Below are 16,198 nucleotides of genomic sequence, written 5' to 3' on the forward strand. Positions count from 1 at the left end.
TATAGGGGTAACTGGATTCCTATGACAACACTTGGGAACATTACATTTTTCATGTATTACCCCACCCACTTTTTGACCACCTGCCTACCCTTTCTTCCCACCCAGGTGAAGAGATGACTGAAAAGATATGTGTTTTATGTGGTAATAGACAAAAAAAGATATGATACCTTAGTGTAAACTGATCCAGAGTGGAATTGTTGGCAATTGTGACATATACATGTAAGATTTCCCCTTGTTTTGTAGGTTTTGATGGTAGCCAGAGAGCAACATTGCTGTCCAACCTGAGCTCTGTAAGTTGAGAATTTTCTGGGTTACGATATATTGTTATAGTTGCAATTCTCTGTAGGTGAGAAACAGAATCTTCCCCTTGGTCTTTACCAGGGCGGATAGAATTTCCTTTTCTGGCTTCCTCAGCTGTACACTCTGCTTTCTCATCTTCTGAATGTATGCTATAGTAAAGTTCCACAGGAATACCATCTGACTGCTCTGGGTTTCTCTTACGACCTGTAACAACTGGGGGTGAAGTAAACCAGGATGGCTGGAATTCAAGTTCTGCTACACATAATCCCAGAATTCCTTGCAACCTGCAGCTCCCTTTTGCTTCTCTGGTTTCTCGAAAGGCAAACAACTTTAGACATGGAAGCCTCTCTGTGTCCGTATAATCATCCCAGTCTCTGCCAGCAACATAGAATAGAACTTGGACTTTTGGCTTGTTGGGATATACTTTGTCATTGATGAGATAAGTTTTCAGTTTCCAGTTAAAAGTAAACTTGTTGGATGTAAATACACGAGAGGACAACAGAAGGTCTTCTGAAATCTCCCGTTCAGCAAAAAAGGGTCCATAGCTAGCGTTCAGGATTGGAGTTCTTCGTGATTTATGAATGAAGAAGGACTCTACTCTTGATTGCAAGCTAGAATTTCTCATAAAATCCTGATTGTTGTCTTTCATGAGAAAGGCAGATTCTGCAGTTGTTATTCGATAGTTTACAGGTAGATATGTTGATGGTGCAGAAAACCTCTGGAAGTTTTCAAGAGTCCCTCTAGACTGTGTAACTAGAAAAGACAGAGAAAAAAAATCACTTAAGCCAGCAGAGAACATTGAGAATTTGCAGAAATATATTATATTTACAGTTTTCTTTTGTACGGGTATGGGTACGAGTTTTATCATAGACTATATAACCAAAAAAAAACAATATAACAAAGTCTTCTGTTGTATCAGTTTTCAATCTTAACCAAATTATCCATCCTGCATAATTATTCACTTTGACAGAGGATGTTTATCTACTAAGTTGTACATGTCAAACTCTTCATAATTATATAACAACCACAAGTTAGCTAATGTCAGCAGCACCTTACAGCAAATTCCTTAAAATGAAAGGTTTGCAACAGGATTTTAATTTGCAATCATATTTCAAAAATTAATTTACTCAAACTGACAAACCTTACATAATGATAAATAAAAAATGAGATTTTGTTTGCAGATGTTGTGTTAAAGATTAACTTCAGGAATACAAATATTATCCAAATACAAAAGAATGGTGTATTGTTAAAGTGATGTCAGTGTTTCATATATGTGCAGTGATTCTATGTGGAACTTTGCAGGAGCTTCCCGTTTTAATAACCAGCCAGTTTTGTTTGTTCTTTCTATGCAGGATGACTGGTCTTGTATCTGCCCCCTCCTGTAGTTTTTGGCAGGCATCCTTTAGTGGGTGGGTCTGCTGCGTTCCTTCCACAGCTCTGTTCTCTACACAGTCTATGCGAAGCACAATGATTATGTCACTGATATGTTTACAAAGAAATAATTTGCTTTGTGCAATGTATTTAAATCAAAGTTTTGTCTAGAGTTCATCTTTAAATATTTATTTGTTAGACCATTGTATTAAAACCTTACAACTTAATGTTTTATGGATTGGAGCTTACGTCTACAGACAATAATTTGTCAGTACCAGCTACCCAACAGTCTTTAGGGACCCTAAGACTATTATTTATATGGCTCTATCTGCATGGAGTGTTTCCATGTTTGTGAACTCCACAAGAAATTAAAAAAATATACTGGAAAATAGAGAAATAGGTTTCCTTACTTTTGCATTGAGTACAAAAGGGTTAGTTGTTTGTGCCACTAATGGGGAGAGTACAAAACAAAATACATTGAAACAAATCTATTTATGATATTTCTGTTACTCTTGGGTGAAACATGAGAACACCTTATAAAAATCATATTGCAAATAAAAAGTTAAGTATGAGTTACACCAGAAGTTAGGGTCAAGTCAACCCTATCTGTTTACATATTATCGCAGACTAAAAATTACTGTAAAATATGCAGTTGCTCTATAGATAAGATTCACTGAATTATTCTCTCTTAGGATCCTCATACGAATAGCTTAAGACTAGCATTATATATATCTTTAACACATACAAAATTTGTACCTTTTACAGCATAAAATATATTTGTCTAAATTTATGTGTATTGGTTTTATAAATCTCCGATATGAGTATGATTTATTGACTCCATTACATGGCCGTCTTTTTCCTAAACTGAAGGTGTAATATTTCCTATGCATAAATCCATGCCATCATATTTCACAACCTGCAGAGCGCTTACAGGTTTATTTATAGACATTGGTGGGATGATATTGTGTTTGGCAGTGGTATTCATTAGTAATGTATCAGGTACCATTTACAAAATCGGCCTCATCTCCTCCCACTTTCTTTCTACATTTCCATCTCATTCTCTCTTATCAGTAATTCCCCCCAGAGTAATTAATTACTATAAACTGCATGGTACTTTCCTGGGACTGAACGCCTGATCAGTAAGGCCCCATGCTGTTTTGCTAAGCAGACAAGCTGCTCACATTTCCCTGTAAGCTTGGAACCCTAATTGATTTCTTGTGGATAGTTGTTCCTACCCTGCAGAAATTTTAAAAAGTTAGACCTAAATAAATAAATATCCTTTGACCTTGATAGCAGTGGGAATTAACACCAGAAATACCAGTAAAAGGGCTCTTACTGTTAAAAGAGCAGGGAATGAGGGCATGATGCTTAAAGCTTTTCACTGATGATAATAAGACATCATATATATATGTGGCAGACAAATACAGCAAGCAACCCACAACACAAACAACACTGCTGCCCTCCAATTAACTTGGCCAAATGATTTTTGTGCTCCCTCCTTAATCTCTTATCTCAAAACAGCCACTCCCGTCTTACAAAGGAAATACTGAATCGAACTAGAAGGAATTTTCAGGCTGTGAAGTAAGAAGATAGGGCTGATTAGAAGCAATGTGAAAGTGTAGGAACTGTAAGAATAAGATATGCTTAACACTTTCACAACCCAGGACATAAAGCAAGCAAAAGAAAGCCAAGAGTGAAGATTTTACATGGCCTGAATTGCCTATTGAAAAGTCCAGCACTGGTTGATGTAACGGGGCAGAGTTCAGGACCATATAATGTAGGCAGTGTGATTTCTTGGAGATAGCTTTAACACACTGAAAAATCTTTGCAACTAATTAGCAGGTAGTTCCATTTCTTCTTCACTTCATATACAGCCAACACCAAGTTGATGGGAAAAGTTCCTCCTCACCTGCTGGATCATTGCATAAAATGAGGAACAACTGATTTCTTATTGCCTTTTGTTTTTGTGGAGTGCAAATTCATAGAAAGCTATATAGCACTTTTTAAATATATTTATCAGCACTTTTCTAAACATTGTGACTCATTATTTTGTTTTCTAACTGTCTCACTTCCAATTTATGGTTTCTCTCAATCATTTGATGACCTTAAAGATTTGTATACCAGCTACTCAAAACCAAAGGTCTGTGAAGGTCATAGGATTCATTCACCTTATCAATACTGACAGTCAGGACATGTCTGATAGACTCATCTTCACCAGACTGACATGTCAGTGCAGTGAAATGCATAACTAGCCAGGTTCTGGAATCAAATGTCATCCCAGGATAACACAAAAGCAGACTTTGGCTATTAATCATATAAAGTAATGAAGATTAATATATACACTGTGGAGAAAAAGGAAGTTATACACTCCTTAAAATAGAGTCATAGATTCAGTGATTATGCCATGCTGGCAATAGAAGGGAAATGCTGTCTAATTTGTAGCATGGTACTTGGTATTTGCGATCAAGGTCATCCTCTATGCATTACGTTAGATAAATGGGTATTACTTAGGGATCAAAGTAAAATTATGTTGCCTCTTGTAGGGCTTGACATAATCAGGATTCTCAAATTGATGTTTAAATCTGGTGCTTCAAACTTCAAGTAGTATTAATGACTATATTAGATTGCAACTAGTAAGAATGCGAAAATAATAAACTTGTCTAAACACAAAATATAAATCAATGGTAAAATAATGTAATACATATTAAATACAATTAAAAAAGCAATGTTATTGTCTCAAACAAGACATTTAGTAAATGTGTTTTTTCAGTACAGGGCTCCCAATTGAAAGAGCAATTGAGAATACTGCTATCTGCTCTTTAGCTAACCACCCCCACCCCTCTTCCAAGTTCTTCCCCAACACATAATCATTTTTACCTTTTTTGTAGTTTTGGGTAGGCTGAGTTTGAACCTCTGCTAGGTGCTTTATTGATGTCCATGTCCTTTTTTTTTATGATCTCCACACTAAGCCCATCAACAGCAATAAAACACTGACATAAGGTTTGAACCCAACTCCTTTTTTGAAAGTTAAAACATAATTTTGTCCGGTAGTATTTCCCGAGATCTTAAAACAATCACCCCAACATTAGACCCCAATTCTGCTGCATTCTTACCTGGACCTGCACTGAAGAAATCTGCAACCCCCTGCCAACATCAAGAACCATTAAGATTTTCAGGCCAGAAGACATTGCACCACAAAACAGCTGTAAATCTTGCTCTAAAACAAAACTTTCCATTCTTTTCTTAAAACCAATTTTGAAAACACGTGTACAGAACAAAGGGATACAAATACCCAGCTTTAATATGCCATAATGAATTCTACCACAACCTAATTATGTTTTTAAGCAGACACATGTACAACTTTAGAGTTAATGTTTATGATATGGTATGATATATTCATTTAGTCTGACACTTATAAAAATGACCTATTCACCAACTGAAAGGTTAGTGGAAGATACATTAGCTAGAAATATGCACGCATTGCAGTTTATAATGCAAATACACTCTTGTATTGGTTTTCTTGTATACTGGAGAAAGTAGACTACATACAAGTTTTACAGTGTCTACTGAGTTATCTTATTTAAGACTTGAATAAAAACTAGATTAATATCATATGAAGCTAATTTATTGTAGTCCAAAAGTTTGTACAATATTGATATAGTAAATTAAAATATGTATTAAAACATTAAACTCTGTAAGGAATTTTTATGAATAATCCAAATACGGTTTGCTGGAAGTAAGAGTAAAACCTCCTCGGTGTAGAGAAAAAGAGAAAATTGATTTTAAGCTGACAAGACCATGGAAAGTTAGATTTGATATTGCCTATTTATGCCTGGTATGTTCTTGTCACACAATTTTCATTGTTTAAATTGTAAACTGTCCTCTTGTGCATTTAGGATATCATAATGTGGTCATATTCTCCATGAAAATATGTGAGCTTATATATTCAATGAGTACTAACTGACAGAATTAAGCGTTTCAAAAGCCACAAAACATGTTCTTCATGGCATAAACAACTAGAAATGTTATACTATGGATTGTTTTACACACATCGCTTAACCTTGTGCTTGAACATAGTTAGAGATCTCCCATGGAGTTACTCTTTTTATATTACCGCAGTTCTTGCAATTCTTTAACAACAAAGTATACAGAATTTCTTGGGAAAACCCATCTGGGAAAACCTAAACATTCATTATCTGGAGCAAGCTGTGCTTTAATATGCAAAATGAAACAACTGCATTCTGTCTTGGTCAATAAAGAGTTACAAGAGGCTTCAGAAAACGCTCCCCCCACCCCCAAGATCACCCACAACCTCACTTGTGTTTAGCAAAAGATTTCTTCTGCAGGTCATGCAAACCGACCCCTCCAAGCCTCCGTCCTGCACACAAGTGGGCGAGGAAGCCCCGTTCGTATCTAGACCCCGTTCGGAGTCGTATGTCAGATGTCCTTAACCCGGGGACTAACTGTAGTATAAAGTGCTGTTGATGGAGTTTTCTTCAAATAGGTACACACAATTGTACCCCAAAATGTATTACTAATTACATAAATGTAATACATTTTAGATTAGATTGTGTGCAGTAATATAATCCTAGTATGTTTCTTTTTAAAGGTATCCTTTTTGAAAAACATTTTTATTGTGGGGTGCTGAAAATAGGAAAAACTCTTTTTAATGCTCCAAGTTTTCAGAAAGTTTATGCTTATAACACCTAAAAGGTGTTTTCCAGTGTCTTTCATTTTGCACAAATGGAAACATACTACACTGCCCTATAGCAGTCAAACTAAAGTTTTCACATACCAGGTGTCATTTCCCATGCTGGTTTGAAAAGCCAGCTTTGCTTTCTATTGCAAAAATGCTGCTACGCTAGTTCATTTCAATGAAAGTGCTTCAGTTAATTGATTTGGCATTTAGCTTTAACTTTTACACTCCACCAAATTTATGGAAACCGAATAAGCATTTTAAATGTTTTATGTATTATTCATATGATTAGTCATTTGAGATTTTTTTTTAAGATATTGAAGGTCCAAGGGCAGATATTTCCTGGGTTGGCCATATCCCATCTTAACATTCTACCCAACAAAAAGAAAGCCAATACCAAAAATAAATAGACAGCAAAAGGAGCAAGAGCTACAATCTCTATAGAAGTACAGGTTCCAGTCTATCTAGAATGGCAGCTGATAGGCAAGAGGTCAGGGTACACACTGATCTATACATTGGTGGTCCAGTTTGTTTTTTATGGTGTAAATATCAAAAATATCAAACTCAACTTTAGCAGATTTAATGATTCTGTATACATACTTTTCATGTAACACCAACCACACTTTTCAAATTTCATAACTTAAATGTGAAGTTGGGTTAGTTGAAGCTTGCCTGGGGTTAAATATGGTCCTGATGAGCTCCTTGCACCTTACACCATTTGTTCATGTGATGAAATCTTGTATGTAAGGTAATAAATACAGCAATTATAGTATATGTAAAATCAATCAATAAAATCTCATATTAGCTTTACCATGTTAGGGAAATTAAAAAAAAAGTATTGGATTGCATTCAAAATAAATAGGACTGAAAGCACATGTCTTGCTGCATTATACACAAACCACAGATTTGATTATGCCTTTAATCTTTTAGTTGTGATTTTTCAGCATTTTAAACAGGTAAAAAGGTAAGGAGTCAGTAATTGCACCCTATTCTATAAAAAAAGATGGCATGCATTGTTTTTTTCTGTTGATATTCATATCTGAGACAGGCGTTGTGAGGTCAGTATCATAAAACTAGTTGTTATGAAGGTTAGGTGATGAAGGTAGTTGAGCTATGAGTTTAATTTCATCTTGATCACTCTCCTAGCACTGAGTGTAAAGGAACCTCAATAACCTTATCCAATCTTTCACAAGCATGGGAGAATGACCCTTACAGTTAAACTTTGACACATCAGGTGTTCAGCCTATTTCAGACAATTACACAGGTGCAAAGAAAACTGATCCATTTACAAGATCACGGTGTGTGTGAAATAGCATTAGTTCCAGTGCTGCTTGAACACGTTGTCAGCATGTGTTTTATACACTGAAAACACTCCAATCCCTCATGAATGTCGGACCAGCATATGGAATATTTTGAATGCCTTAGGCTGCTTGCAATAATAAATTGATTTGGTGTGCATAATACATCTAGGACATGTGTTTATTAACTCATCAGACAAGAAGTAACAACCACTGTCAGGATGTGTACAAGCATTACAATGTTATTTGAACATCTTGTATATATTATTATATTGTCTGTAGCTTTAAAAGATAACAAACCAACAAGTACTAAAGGCGTTACATAAAATATATATAAAAGAGAAATGAAAATAATAAAATTTAAACATTAAAGGGTCTATTCATAAAGCAGTGAATTTGACAATCACTGAAAAATTCACTGGTGGTGAATCATCCAGGTCCATGCGTTTCAATGCATTACCAATCCATTACTGCCTTTGAAACACATGGATCTGGAAGATTCTCCACCTAAACTAAAATTTTTACCTTACATAAACTTTACTTCCGCTTTAACACACTATGATGAACTGTTGTGTGCTGTGGTGAGCTGTAAGGGAGGATCGTTGAGTGGATTGAGGTGCACGCTTTTCAAAATTGAGTTACTGCATGCAATGATTTACAGTTATTGTCTTTCTTAGTGACAGCAGTTACCAGGGATACACAGAGAAAAAAACTAAAGAAAAAGAAAGGACAGGCGTTTTAACCCTTTCCTGATCACTTTGGCACAAAAAAAGTTTTTTGTTTTAAATGTATATATATTGCTGCTACATTACCTACACAGAACAGGTTATTTAGCACAGTAAAGTACAGGTGTATCTTTGTATGAAAACCCTGGACGAATCCTACCATACCCTCTTATCTATTATGCTTACAATGGAACTAAAGTTCTTCCTTTTCAAATACTTGATCAAGCAGGTCATTATTGTAAAAAGGGAAAGGCAATGTCCCTTCTGCAATAATGTGTCCTACCTGCCGGATCGCTCCAGGTTTCTGGCAACAAAGCTCATCCCAGAACGACCAATCAAGATTGGGGAACATCGACTCTGAGTGGAAAAAGAAAAGGAAGATGGTGGCACCCTGCAATGGAATACAAGTTCTGCTTTATGATTAGACCTCATCTGTAGTGCTGTTGTGCTTTACAATGCCCAACTTTCCACTTTACTGAGAGATAACAACATTCAGTTTTCCTCTGATGCTTGTGCTCCCCTGCACAGTTCCAACTTATCTCCCCAGATCACCTCTATAGAGCATGTCATTGTGTTGCACACTTAAGAATAGGTGCGATAGGGTCATATTTAAAAAGGCAGCAAAAATGATAATTACTAACATTCATTTCAGGTAACTCTCCAGGGGCATGTGTTTTAAATCAGTGGTTGCCAACCTTTTTGGACCTATGGACCACTAAATGCATGGATTGAACACATATGAATGCATGGATTGCATGGATTGAACACATATGAATCAAAAGTAGAGTTTTTGTGGTATTCCATCTCCAAAAAATTCAATACGATGTCAAACAAATTACAGTGGTTTAGAATAACAATTATAAAAATTTAAAATATTAACTTTGCCCTATTTTTAGAAATACATGATAGAACATCTAAAACATCAATACAATAGGATTTTATATACATACATTTTTAAAGCTTAGCTGCCAAAAATAGAATAAGGTTACATCTGTGATCAATGGGGGAGTGTGGAATGCTAGTTTTGTTCTTGACTAAAATATTCCCCGACCATCCATGTAAATCATGCAACAACTCTAGTCTTTGTTGTATTTTTGGCAGAGTTCAAGATCTCGTATGTGATCTCAAAGGTGCCATTGAAAGCAGCTCAGAACATTAAACCACATCCGTTATTCCCCTGTAATATGACCAGCAATTCAGACATGCACCTGTGCAGTGGCCACATAATGTGTGGTCTGGACCAGTCAAATCTCCCTAGGGAAGGAAAGAATTCAAATATCCAGAGCCAGCTTTATTGTTCCAACAGTATCAGTGAAACCATGGTAATCAGTGGAGCCTTTTTTTTCTTTTTGTGACCAACAGTCACAAAGAGATTAAATATGTCTAACATGTCCACTGCATGTATTACTAAAGACGTATAAAGACTGGACAAAATAATAACAATAAAACTATAAATAAATATATATATTTATTATATAAATATTTAATATAAAATATTATATATATATATATATATATATATATATATATGTGGGTGGCAGCCCTGTATTGTGACCAAACTCTTTAGTAACCACCCAAAAACAGCCAGGTGGGTGCTGAAAAGTGCCGGGTGGTGTGCCCAGCTAAAAGGGCCTGGGGAGAACCATATATATATATATATATATATATGGGCAATATTCACAATTATACATACATTTTTCTTTAAGTTTTTAACCTGAGGCGGGCAGCCTTGTAGACAAAATTTAACAAGCACAATTTATGTTAGTAAGCATAAACCAAATCTTCTCTGATTAGCACAGTTGTCATCACATTTTGGCAAAGAATCAATATAGTATTTATTTAATTACCAAAAGGTTCTTGTGATCTTGATTGGAGTGCCACAAAAGGGGGTCTTTAGCATTCAATATTTTCCAACTGACTTGCTGAGGGTTTTTCTCAGAAGGTATAAAACTTTCAACGATTTCATAAACAGTTTCTTTTTATTCTTTGAAATATTTATTGCATCGTATTAAAATGTCATCTTAGACTATATATCATTGGAATAATGTTGCTGGAAACAACCTGATCATTTCCATTGACAGGAGAACAAACAAGTGCTATACATACAACACAGTTCAGTTTTATAGAGCGGGAGGAGAGTGTAGAGCACTCTGCTGTGTCCTCCTTCAGGTTCAGAGGTCCTTCCTATTTGGTCGTTCATTGACCGCCAGGATGGATTGATGAAAAATCTCTTGAGACTGCTGTAAGCATACTAGATTTTCACCTGAGATGGGCGACAATCATCCAGCATGTTTGCTTAGCCTTAGGTGAATTGAACGTAAAGAAAACAATGGAGTAGATATGTCAATTGTATACTGTAAGGTCTAGTGCTTAAGCATATTTGTAAAAAAAAGTTATATATTAAAGATAATTGTCCTTTTTTTAGAAATGTTTGTGACAAACATGGTGCAGACTGTGTTTTTCATCCTGCAGCTAATCATTAATTTTTTTTAATGGTATTTTCTACTTGGGATCCCTCTACAAAGAGACTTCAAAGGTATCGCTATCCAAGAACAGAGAAGGTAAGTCATAGGACATAGGGTTGACACCACCTTCTGAAAGTACCAGCTGCCTAAATGCTGATCCTCTTCTTTCAATACTTTGAATTACTGGCCCAGAGCAAGTACACATATAAGAACTGACCGTTCTCTGATCCAGCTTAAATTCATACCTGTTCTGGATCAGCATCTTGAATGATACGGAAACCAATGGTTCAAAAAAATAGCCAATCATTATTATTATTTATATAGTGCCGACATATTACGCAGTGCTTTACAAAGTCTATAGTCATTTCAATAACTGTCTTTTAAAGGGACTCTAATGTTTCCCAATCTAATGTTCCTACAATAGTCATATGTCATAAACACAGGCTAAGGTCAATTTTTGGGGGAAGCCAATTACCTAACTGCATGTTTTTGGAATGTGGGAAGAAAGCACAGTGCCCAAAGGAAACCCACACAAACACCGGTAGAATCTGCAAATTCCATAAAGATATTACCCTGGCTGAGATTGGAACCGGGGTCTAGTGCAGCAAAGCCCAAAGTGCTAGCTTTTGGGCCACCGTGCCATCCACAAGCATATAGCAAATGGGGGAAACCTGCTTTATTACAATACATACAAAAAAAAGTACAATTTTGGGTGAGACTGGCTGGACACCTCGTGATAAAGGGGAGAGTAACTGATGAGTAATTGTGCCACTATTTCTTTTTCTTATACTTCTAAATAATATCATTAATATTTCTGCAGCTGACTTTGTGTATGCTTGGTATGCAAAGTATCTTCACTGTTTTTTAGTAGCATTAATATTAGCACAGATTTTCTATGAATAAAATTCGTGATTCTTAAACTGCTGGTATAATAACACAAAAAGTATCCAGTATTACTGGGTTTAATCTCCAGCTGAGTCAGGGCACAAAAAATTCTTCCTTATGTAATTCCATGATTTTTTTCACCTTGGAACAAGACTTAGACATACTAAAACACTGAGCCAGACATAGAAAACACAACGTGATTTATCTGATTTTTGCTACCAACTGCGTTTTCAGTTGTAGGAGGCTTTCAAACCTAATATTTGATCAAAATGAAAACCGGGTTTTCTTTACACCTCCAAACAAGCAAGACTCTCCAAATTATGGCCTTCCCAGCAAGGGCTCATTCACACAATTCATTTTGGCAACATCACTTTAGCAAAGTAGCAATTCTATTCAACATTGCGTTGGCCCTTCAATAAAATGAAAACGATTACTAAGAAAAGCTTGTCAAAACATTAACGTATTAGCTGTCTAATAAGCATTACATGTGTTTACAAAATGAAAACAATTAGCCTGACCTCAAAAATAAAAGTCTTGGTATAGCAGAATTAGTAGACTAGCTGTTAATGTGTATGTGTTAATGCATTCAAAACAAGATCTAATCCAATACTTTTCCTTACCCCCCTTCCTACTATGCAGAGAGTAATAGGAGTAATCACATCTTTAAAGCAGTCATATCAATTACATGGCAATTATTTTATTTGAAATGCGTCATAAAAGGATTTTTAAAATCAGGCTTTATTAACAATGTTTAACAAAAATAACTAAGAGAAAAAAGAAATTGCTGATTGGATATTTGTTCTTAAAGTAAGCATTTAACACATAGGAAGAATAGCAGCAACTTTAAGAATTAATCAAAACAAGACCCGTTCAAAAATATGTATTTTAAGAGCTAATCTTGTCCCTCAGTACTTAGGGTTAGTTCTGTCCCATACCTTTAAACCTTTTTTAATAGCATGCACTCACCTCTTCTGCATTTAAACTTAATAACTAAATACATGGGACATACCAAAATAATGGTGGCCTTTTAAACATTTGCCTAGTAAAGGGTACACAGACCAGTTTTACTATTGCAGGAAGACTACAAGTTTGTGACCAATTTTTAAGGAGTTTCAGCGTTTTATGATTTTTATCCTAACAATTACTGGCAGATTGGAGACAAACGTTCCCTTTGGTGTCATATAAAGAGGATTTCAGGGACATATATGTGGATGTCTGCAATCCTAGCTCCAAGGTAATCCTTCTAGTCCTCAATGGCCCATGTCACTGACTGTACTGACAAACCAAAGATAAGATATCTATCTACTATCTGCAATACCACTTTGAGAACTGCATATGTTTGAGACAGCTAAATCATTCCCATAAACCCAATTTCTCTATGCATCTTTTCAACTGTCTTCAACAACCTTCTTACTCGTACTCCATCCACCAACTAGGCTTATAGCACAGAATCAATCTCTACTCATCTTTGTGGTGGTCTCATCTATAGGTAAATTGTATGTCCTGAGGTCCTCAGTGTTTCCCAATCAGGGTTCTATAAAACCCTAGGGTTTCTCTATAGGTTACTAGGGGTTTCTTGAGTCATAAGCAACTTGGACCTTTCAGGTTAATTACCATTGACACCAATGATCTTTTTGGCTATCTGAAAGGGTGACATTCTTCCAGCTGAAGATCATACTAATACACTCTAAGTGGATATAGTAAGTATAGAAGGGGGTCCTTGAAATGCAAGAAATTCATAAAAACTATCCCCCCCCCCCTCCCATGTTAAAAAGGATGAAAAAGGCTGCCTTAAGGTAACTTGTCTTCCTCTGAACATTTCTATACTCATAGCTGTGAATGGAACATGCATCTAATTCATACTTATTAGTCAAATACATTATTCCTATGTAAAATTGAACTTATGATTATTACAATGATTACAAAGTCCCCACTACAGACACATGGTGTAAGATTCAGCCCTGACAACTCATTGTCTGCCCCAAGTTTCCATTAAAAATTTAAATCTCTGAAAATATATATGCTAACCATTTAGGTAAGCATTAAAAAAAAAACACATCTGCCAAACCGAAAAGTGTGCACAAATCATACCCTGTAACAAAGAACACACGTTAATGCATTGTGAACCAAACAATGTCACAAAATTAAAACTGTACACCTTGTGCTATGCAAAGGTAAAAATTACTCTTTGATTTAGACAGTAAGAACTGATGATAATATTCTGGCAGTTTAGGATCCATACCTAGACATTTGTGACAACCAGTGAAAGAGACGGTATTTAGGATTCTTGTTTATCAAAATATAAATATCATGTTCATGTGAAAAAAGATTGTATGACAGCAGACACAAGATTTTTATATAATGTCGGAGTATGAAATATTTTTTAACATAGGAAATAATTTACATCTTTTTTTCTGCCTTTGTAGTGTTCTATGTATAATGTTACCAGAGAACATATTCCAAATATAAAAGCCCCAGTAAATCTGCTGTTTGTATTTTTGTGTGCTGTCTGTAATATAATTCCAAATTACGGCTAGAAACACATAGCAGTGAACTGGTACATTTCAAACATCAGAAGAACAACTAAGGAACACTAATTCCATGTTGGAGTTACTACTAAAGCTTTCTGATCAAAGCCAAAACACTGGCACGGTAATCTTGTGAGAAGAAAATCTCTCATCACTTCACATACAGCCTATTCTTCAGTACTGCAATGGAGCATATGCGCTTTCCTGGACTGTGCTGGATAAATAACTAAGTCACTGTTTAAATAAAAGCTCCATTTGGAAACCTATTACAGAAGCTTGGGAGATGTGTGGTCTTCTAAGATAATGACCAGGCAGGCACAAGTACCTGTTAGAGAAAGAAACAATTTGCAATTTCCATATTAACATACTTTAACAACATTGTGCTTAAATTATACCTCTACTAATAGTGTGCAAATCTGTTATCAGGATTAGACTATTGAGGTCACATTTACATCTCAGGAACTTTAGGTGCAGATAACATGGGACCCTGTCAAATATCAAATACCACACTCTAATCTTGGTCCCTACAGTGCTGAATCATATACAAAGACTGACTTCTAGTGAAATCATTGTATATGTAGGAACATAAACTTTAAATAAACTACATAAACAATTACAATTCAAACTCTTAAATTTACACTAGGATCACGACACAGAAAAATATTTTGTTGAAAACATAAATACAAAACTGAGAGCAATTAGCTCTGAGTTTTCAGTGGGGGCTGCATTTTGTGCCCTAGGTTTGTACTCAGTCAGTTTGTTTCTGTTTTTTTTTCAGATAAAATTAGGAAACCTGGTTTATATTTGAATCGGTTTATATTTGAATATATACAGTATATGTTCACTAAGCTTAGTGAGTAAGGTGAAAACAAATTGTTGACAGTAAATGTAGAGCCTGTACATTTGATATATGAATATGCAAATAATGTAATCTTTATAGCAAAAATGTATACGGTACTTTTATTTATTTAAAGGGTATGTGCACTTTGTTATAATGTGTGCTCATCTTTTTTACCCCACCCAAAACATTATTCAGCCCAAATACTCCCAATGTGTACTTACTTGCATTCAAAGGACACAACCTTGTGCAATATTTTTAGAATTTTGTGACAGTGGATCCCCATTAACGTCTATGAGGCTCATGAGTGTCTCCTGTCCTAATGTGAATGATTAGAAAGGTCTAGTATGAATAATTGTAAGTTAGGCCCTAAAGACTATTTATATTAATGAATATAGAAAGTATTACTAATACCTCCAACAAAAATAAATGTCCCAACTCCAGCTGTGGGCAAACCGTAACACTCAATAGAACAGTGTGTGAACTGTATCATTGGCTGATCTCTGCATCCTCCCTCATTCAACAGAAATGAATCATTTAAGTGCTCTTTCTTGAAACTATAGTAATGAATCAGTCATTCTCGCCTTTCAACATAGTAATTCTGATTACTTTTTTTTTTCATTTCTTCCCCTCTACACCTAGGCAGCAACATGTTTTTTTCACTCCTATGATTGGTTGAAATATTTGTCTGAAATTGTAGTTCATGGAGGATTGTAATGTGTATATATGAACTACAATTCAGACAATTATATACACATATATATACACACACACACATATATATATATATATATTGTGGAATGGGCCCTAGCAAAGGAGTCAGCAGAGACAGCAGAGTGTCAGACAGCAGACTTCAAAGTTGCAGTTCAAACAGGCTCCTGCCTGTTTATTTATTAGCACTTAAACAAAACAAATCAACTCAGCCTCTTGCTGATCAATTTCCCAGCCTGGATCCTTCTGGCTCTCTCTCTCAGCCTGGAATCCACTCTGGCTCTCGCTCAGCCTGGAATCCACTCTGGCTCTCGCTCAGCCTGGAATCCACTCTGGCTCTCGCTCAGCCTGGAATCCACTCTGGCTCTCGCTCAGCCTGGA

The 16,198-nt window shown here is 35.7% G+C and overlaps 1 protein-coding gene across 1 annotated transcript in view; it reads right to left on the reverse strand.

Moving 5' to 3' along the window:
- Nucleotides 1-16,198, reverse strand: part of TMEM132C (transmembrane protein 132C) — a 264,466-nt gene that overhangs the window by 188,449 nt on the left and 59,819 nt on the right. The window contains exon 2 of the mRNA XM_072415757.1: nt 168-1,053. Within this exon, the coding sequence (XP_072271858.1) occupies nt 168-1,053 (886 nt within the window). The remainder of the gene's footprint in view (nt 1-167; nt 1,054-16,198) is intronic.

The sequence above is a fragment of the Pyxicephalus adspersus genome, chromosome 6 (assembly GCF_032062135.1).
Source record: "Pyxicephalus adspersus chromosome 6, UCB_Pads_2.0, whole genome shotgun sequence".
Lineage (NCBI taxonomy): Eukaryota > Metazoa > Chordata > Amphibia > Anura > Pyxicephalidae > Pyxicephalus > Pyxicephalus adspersus.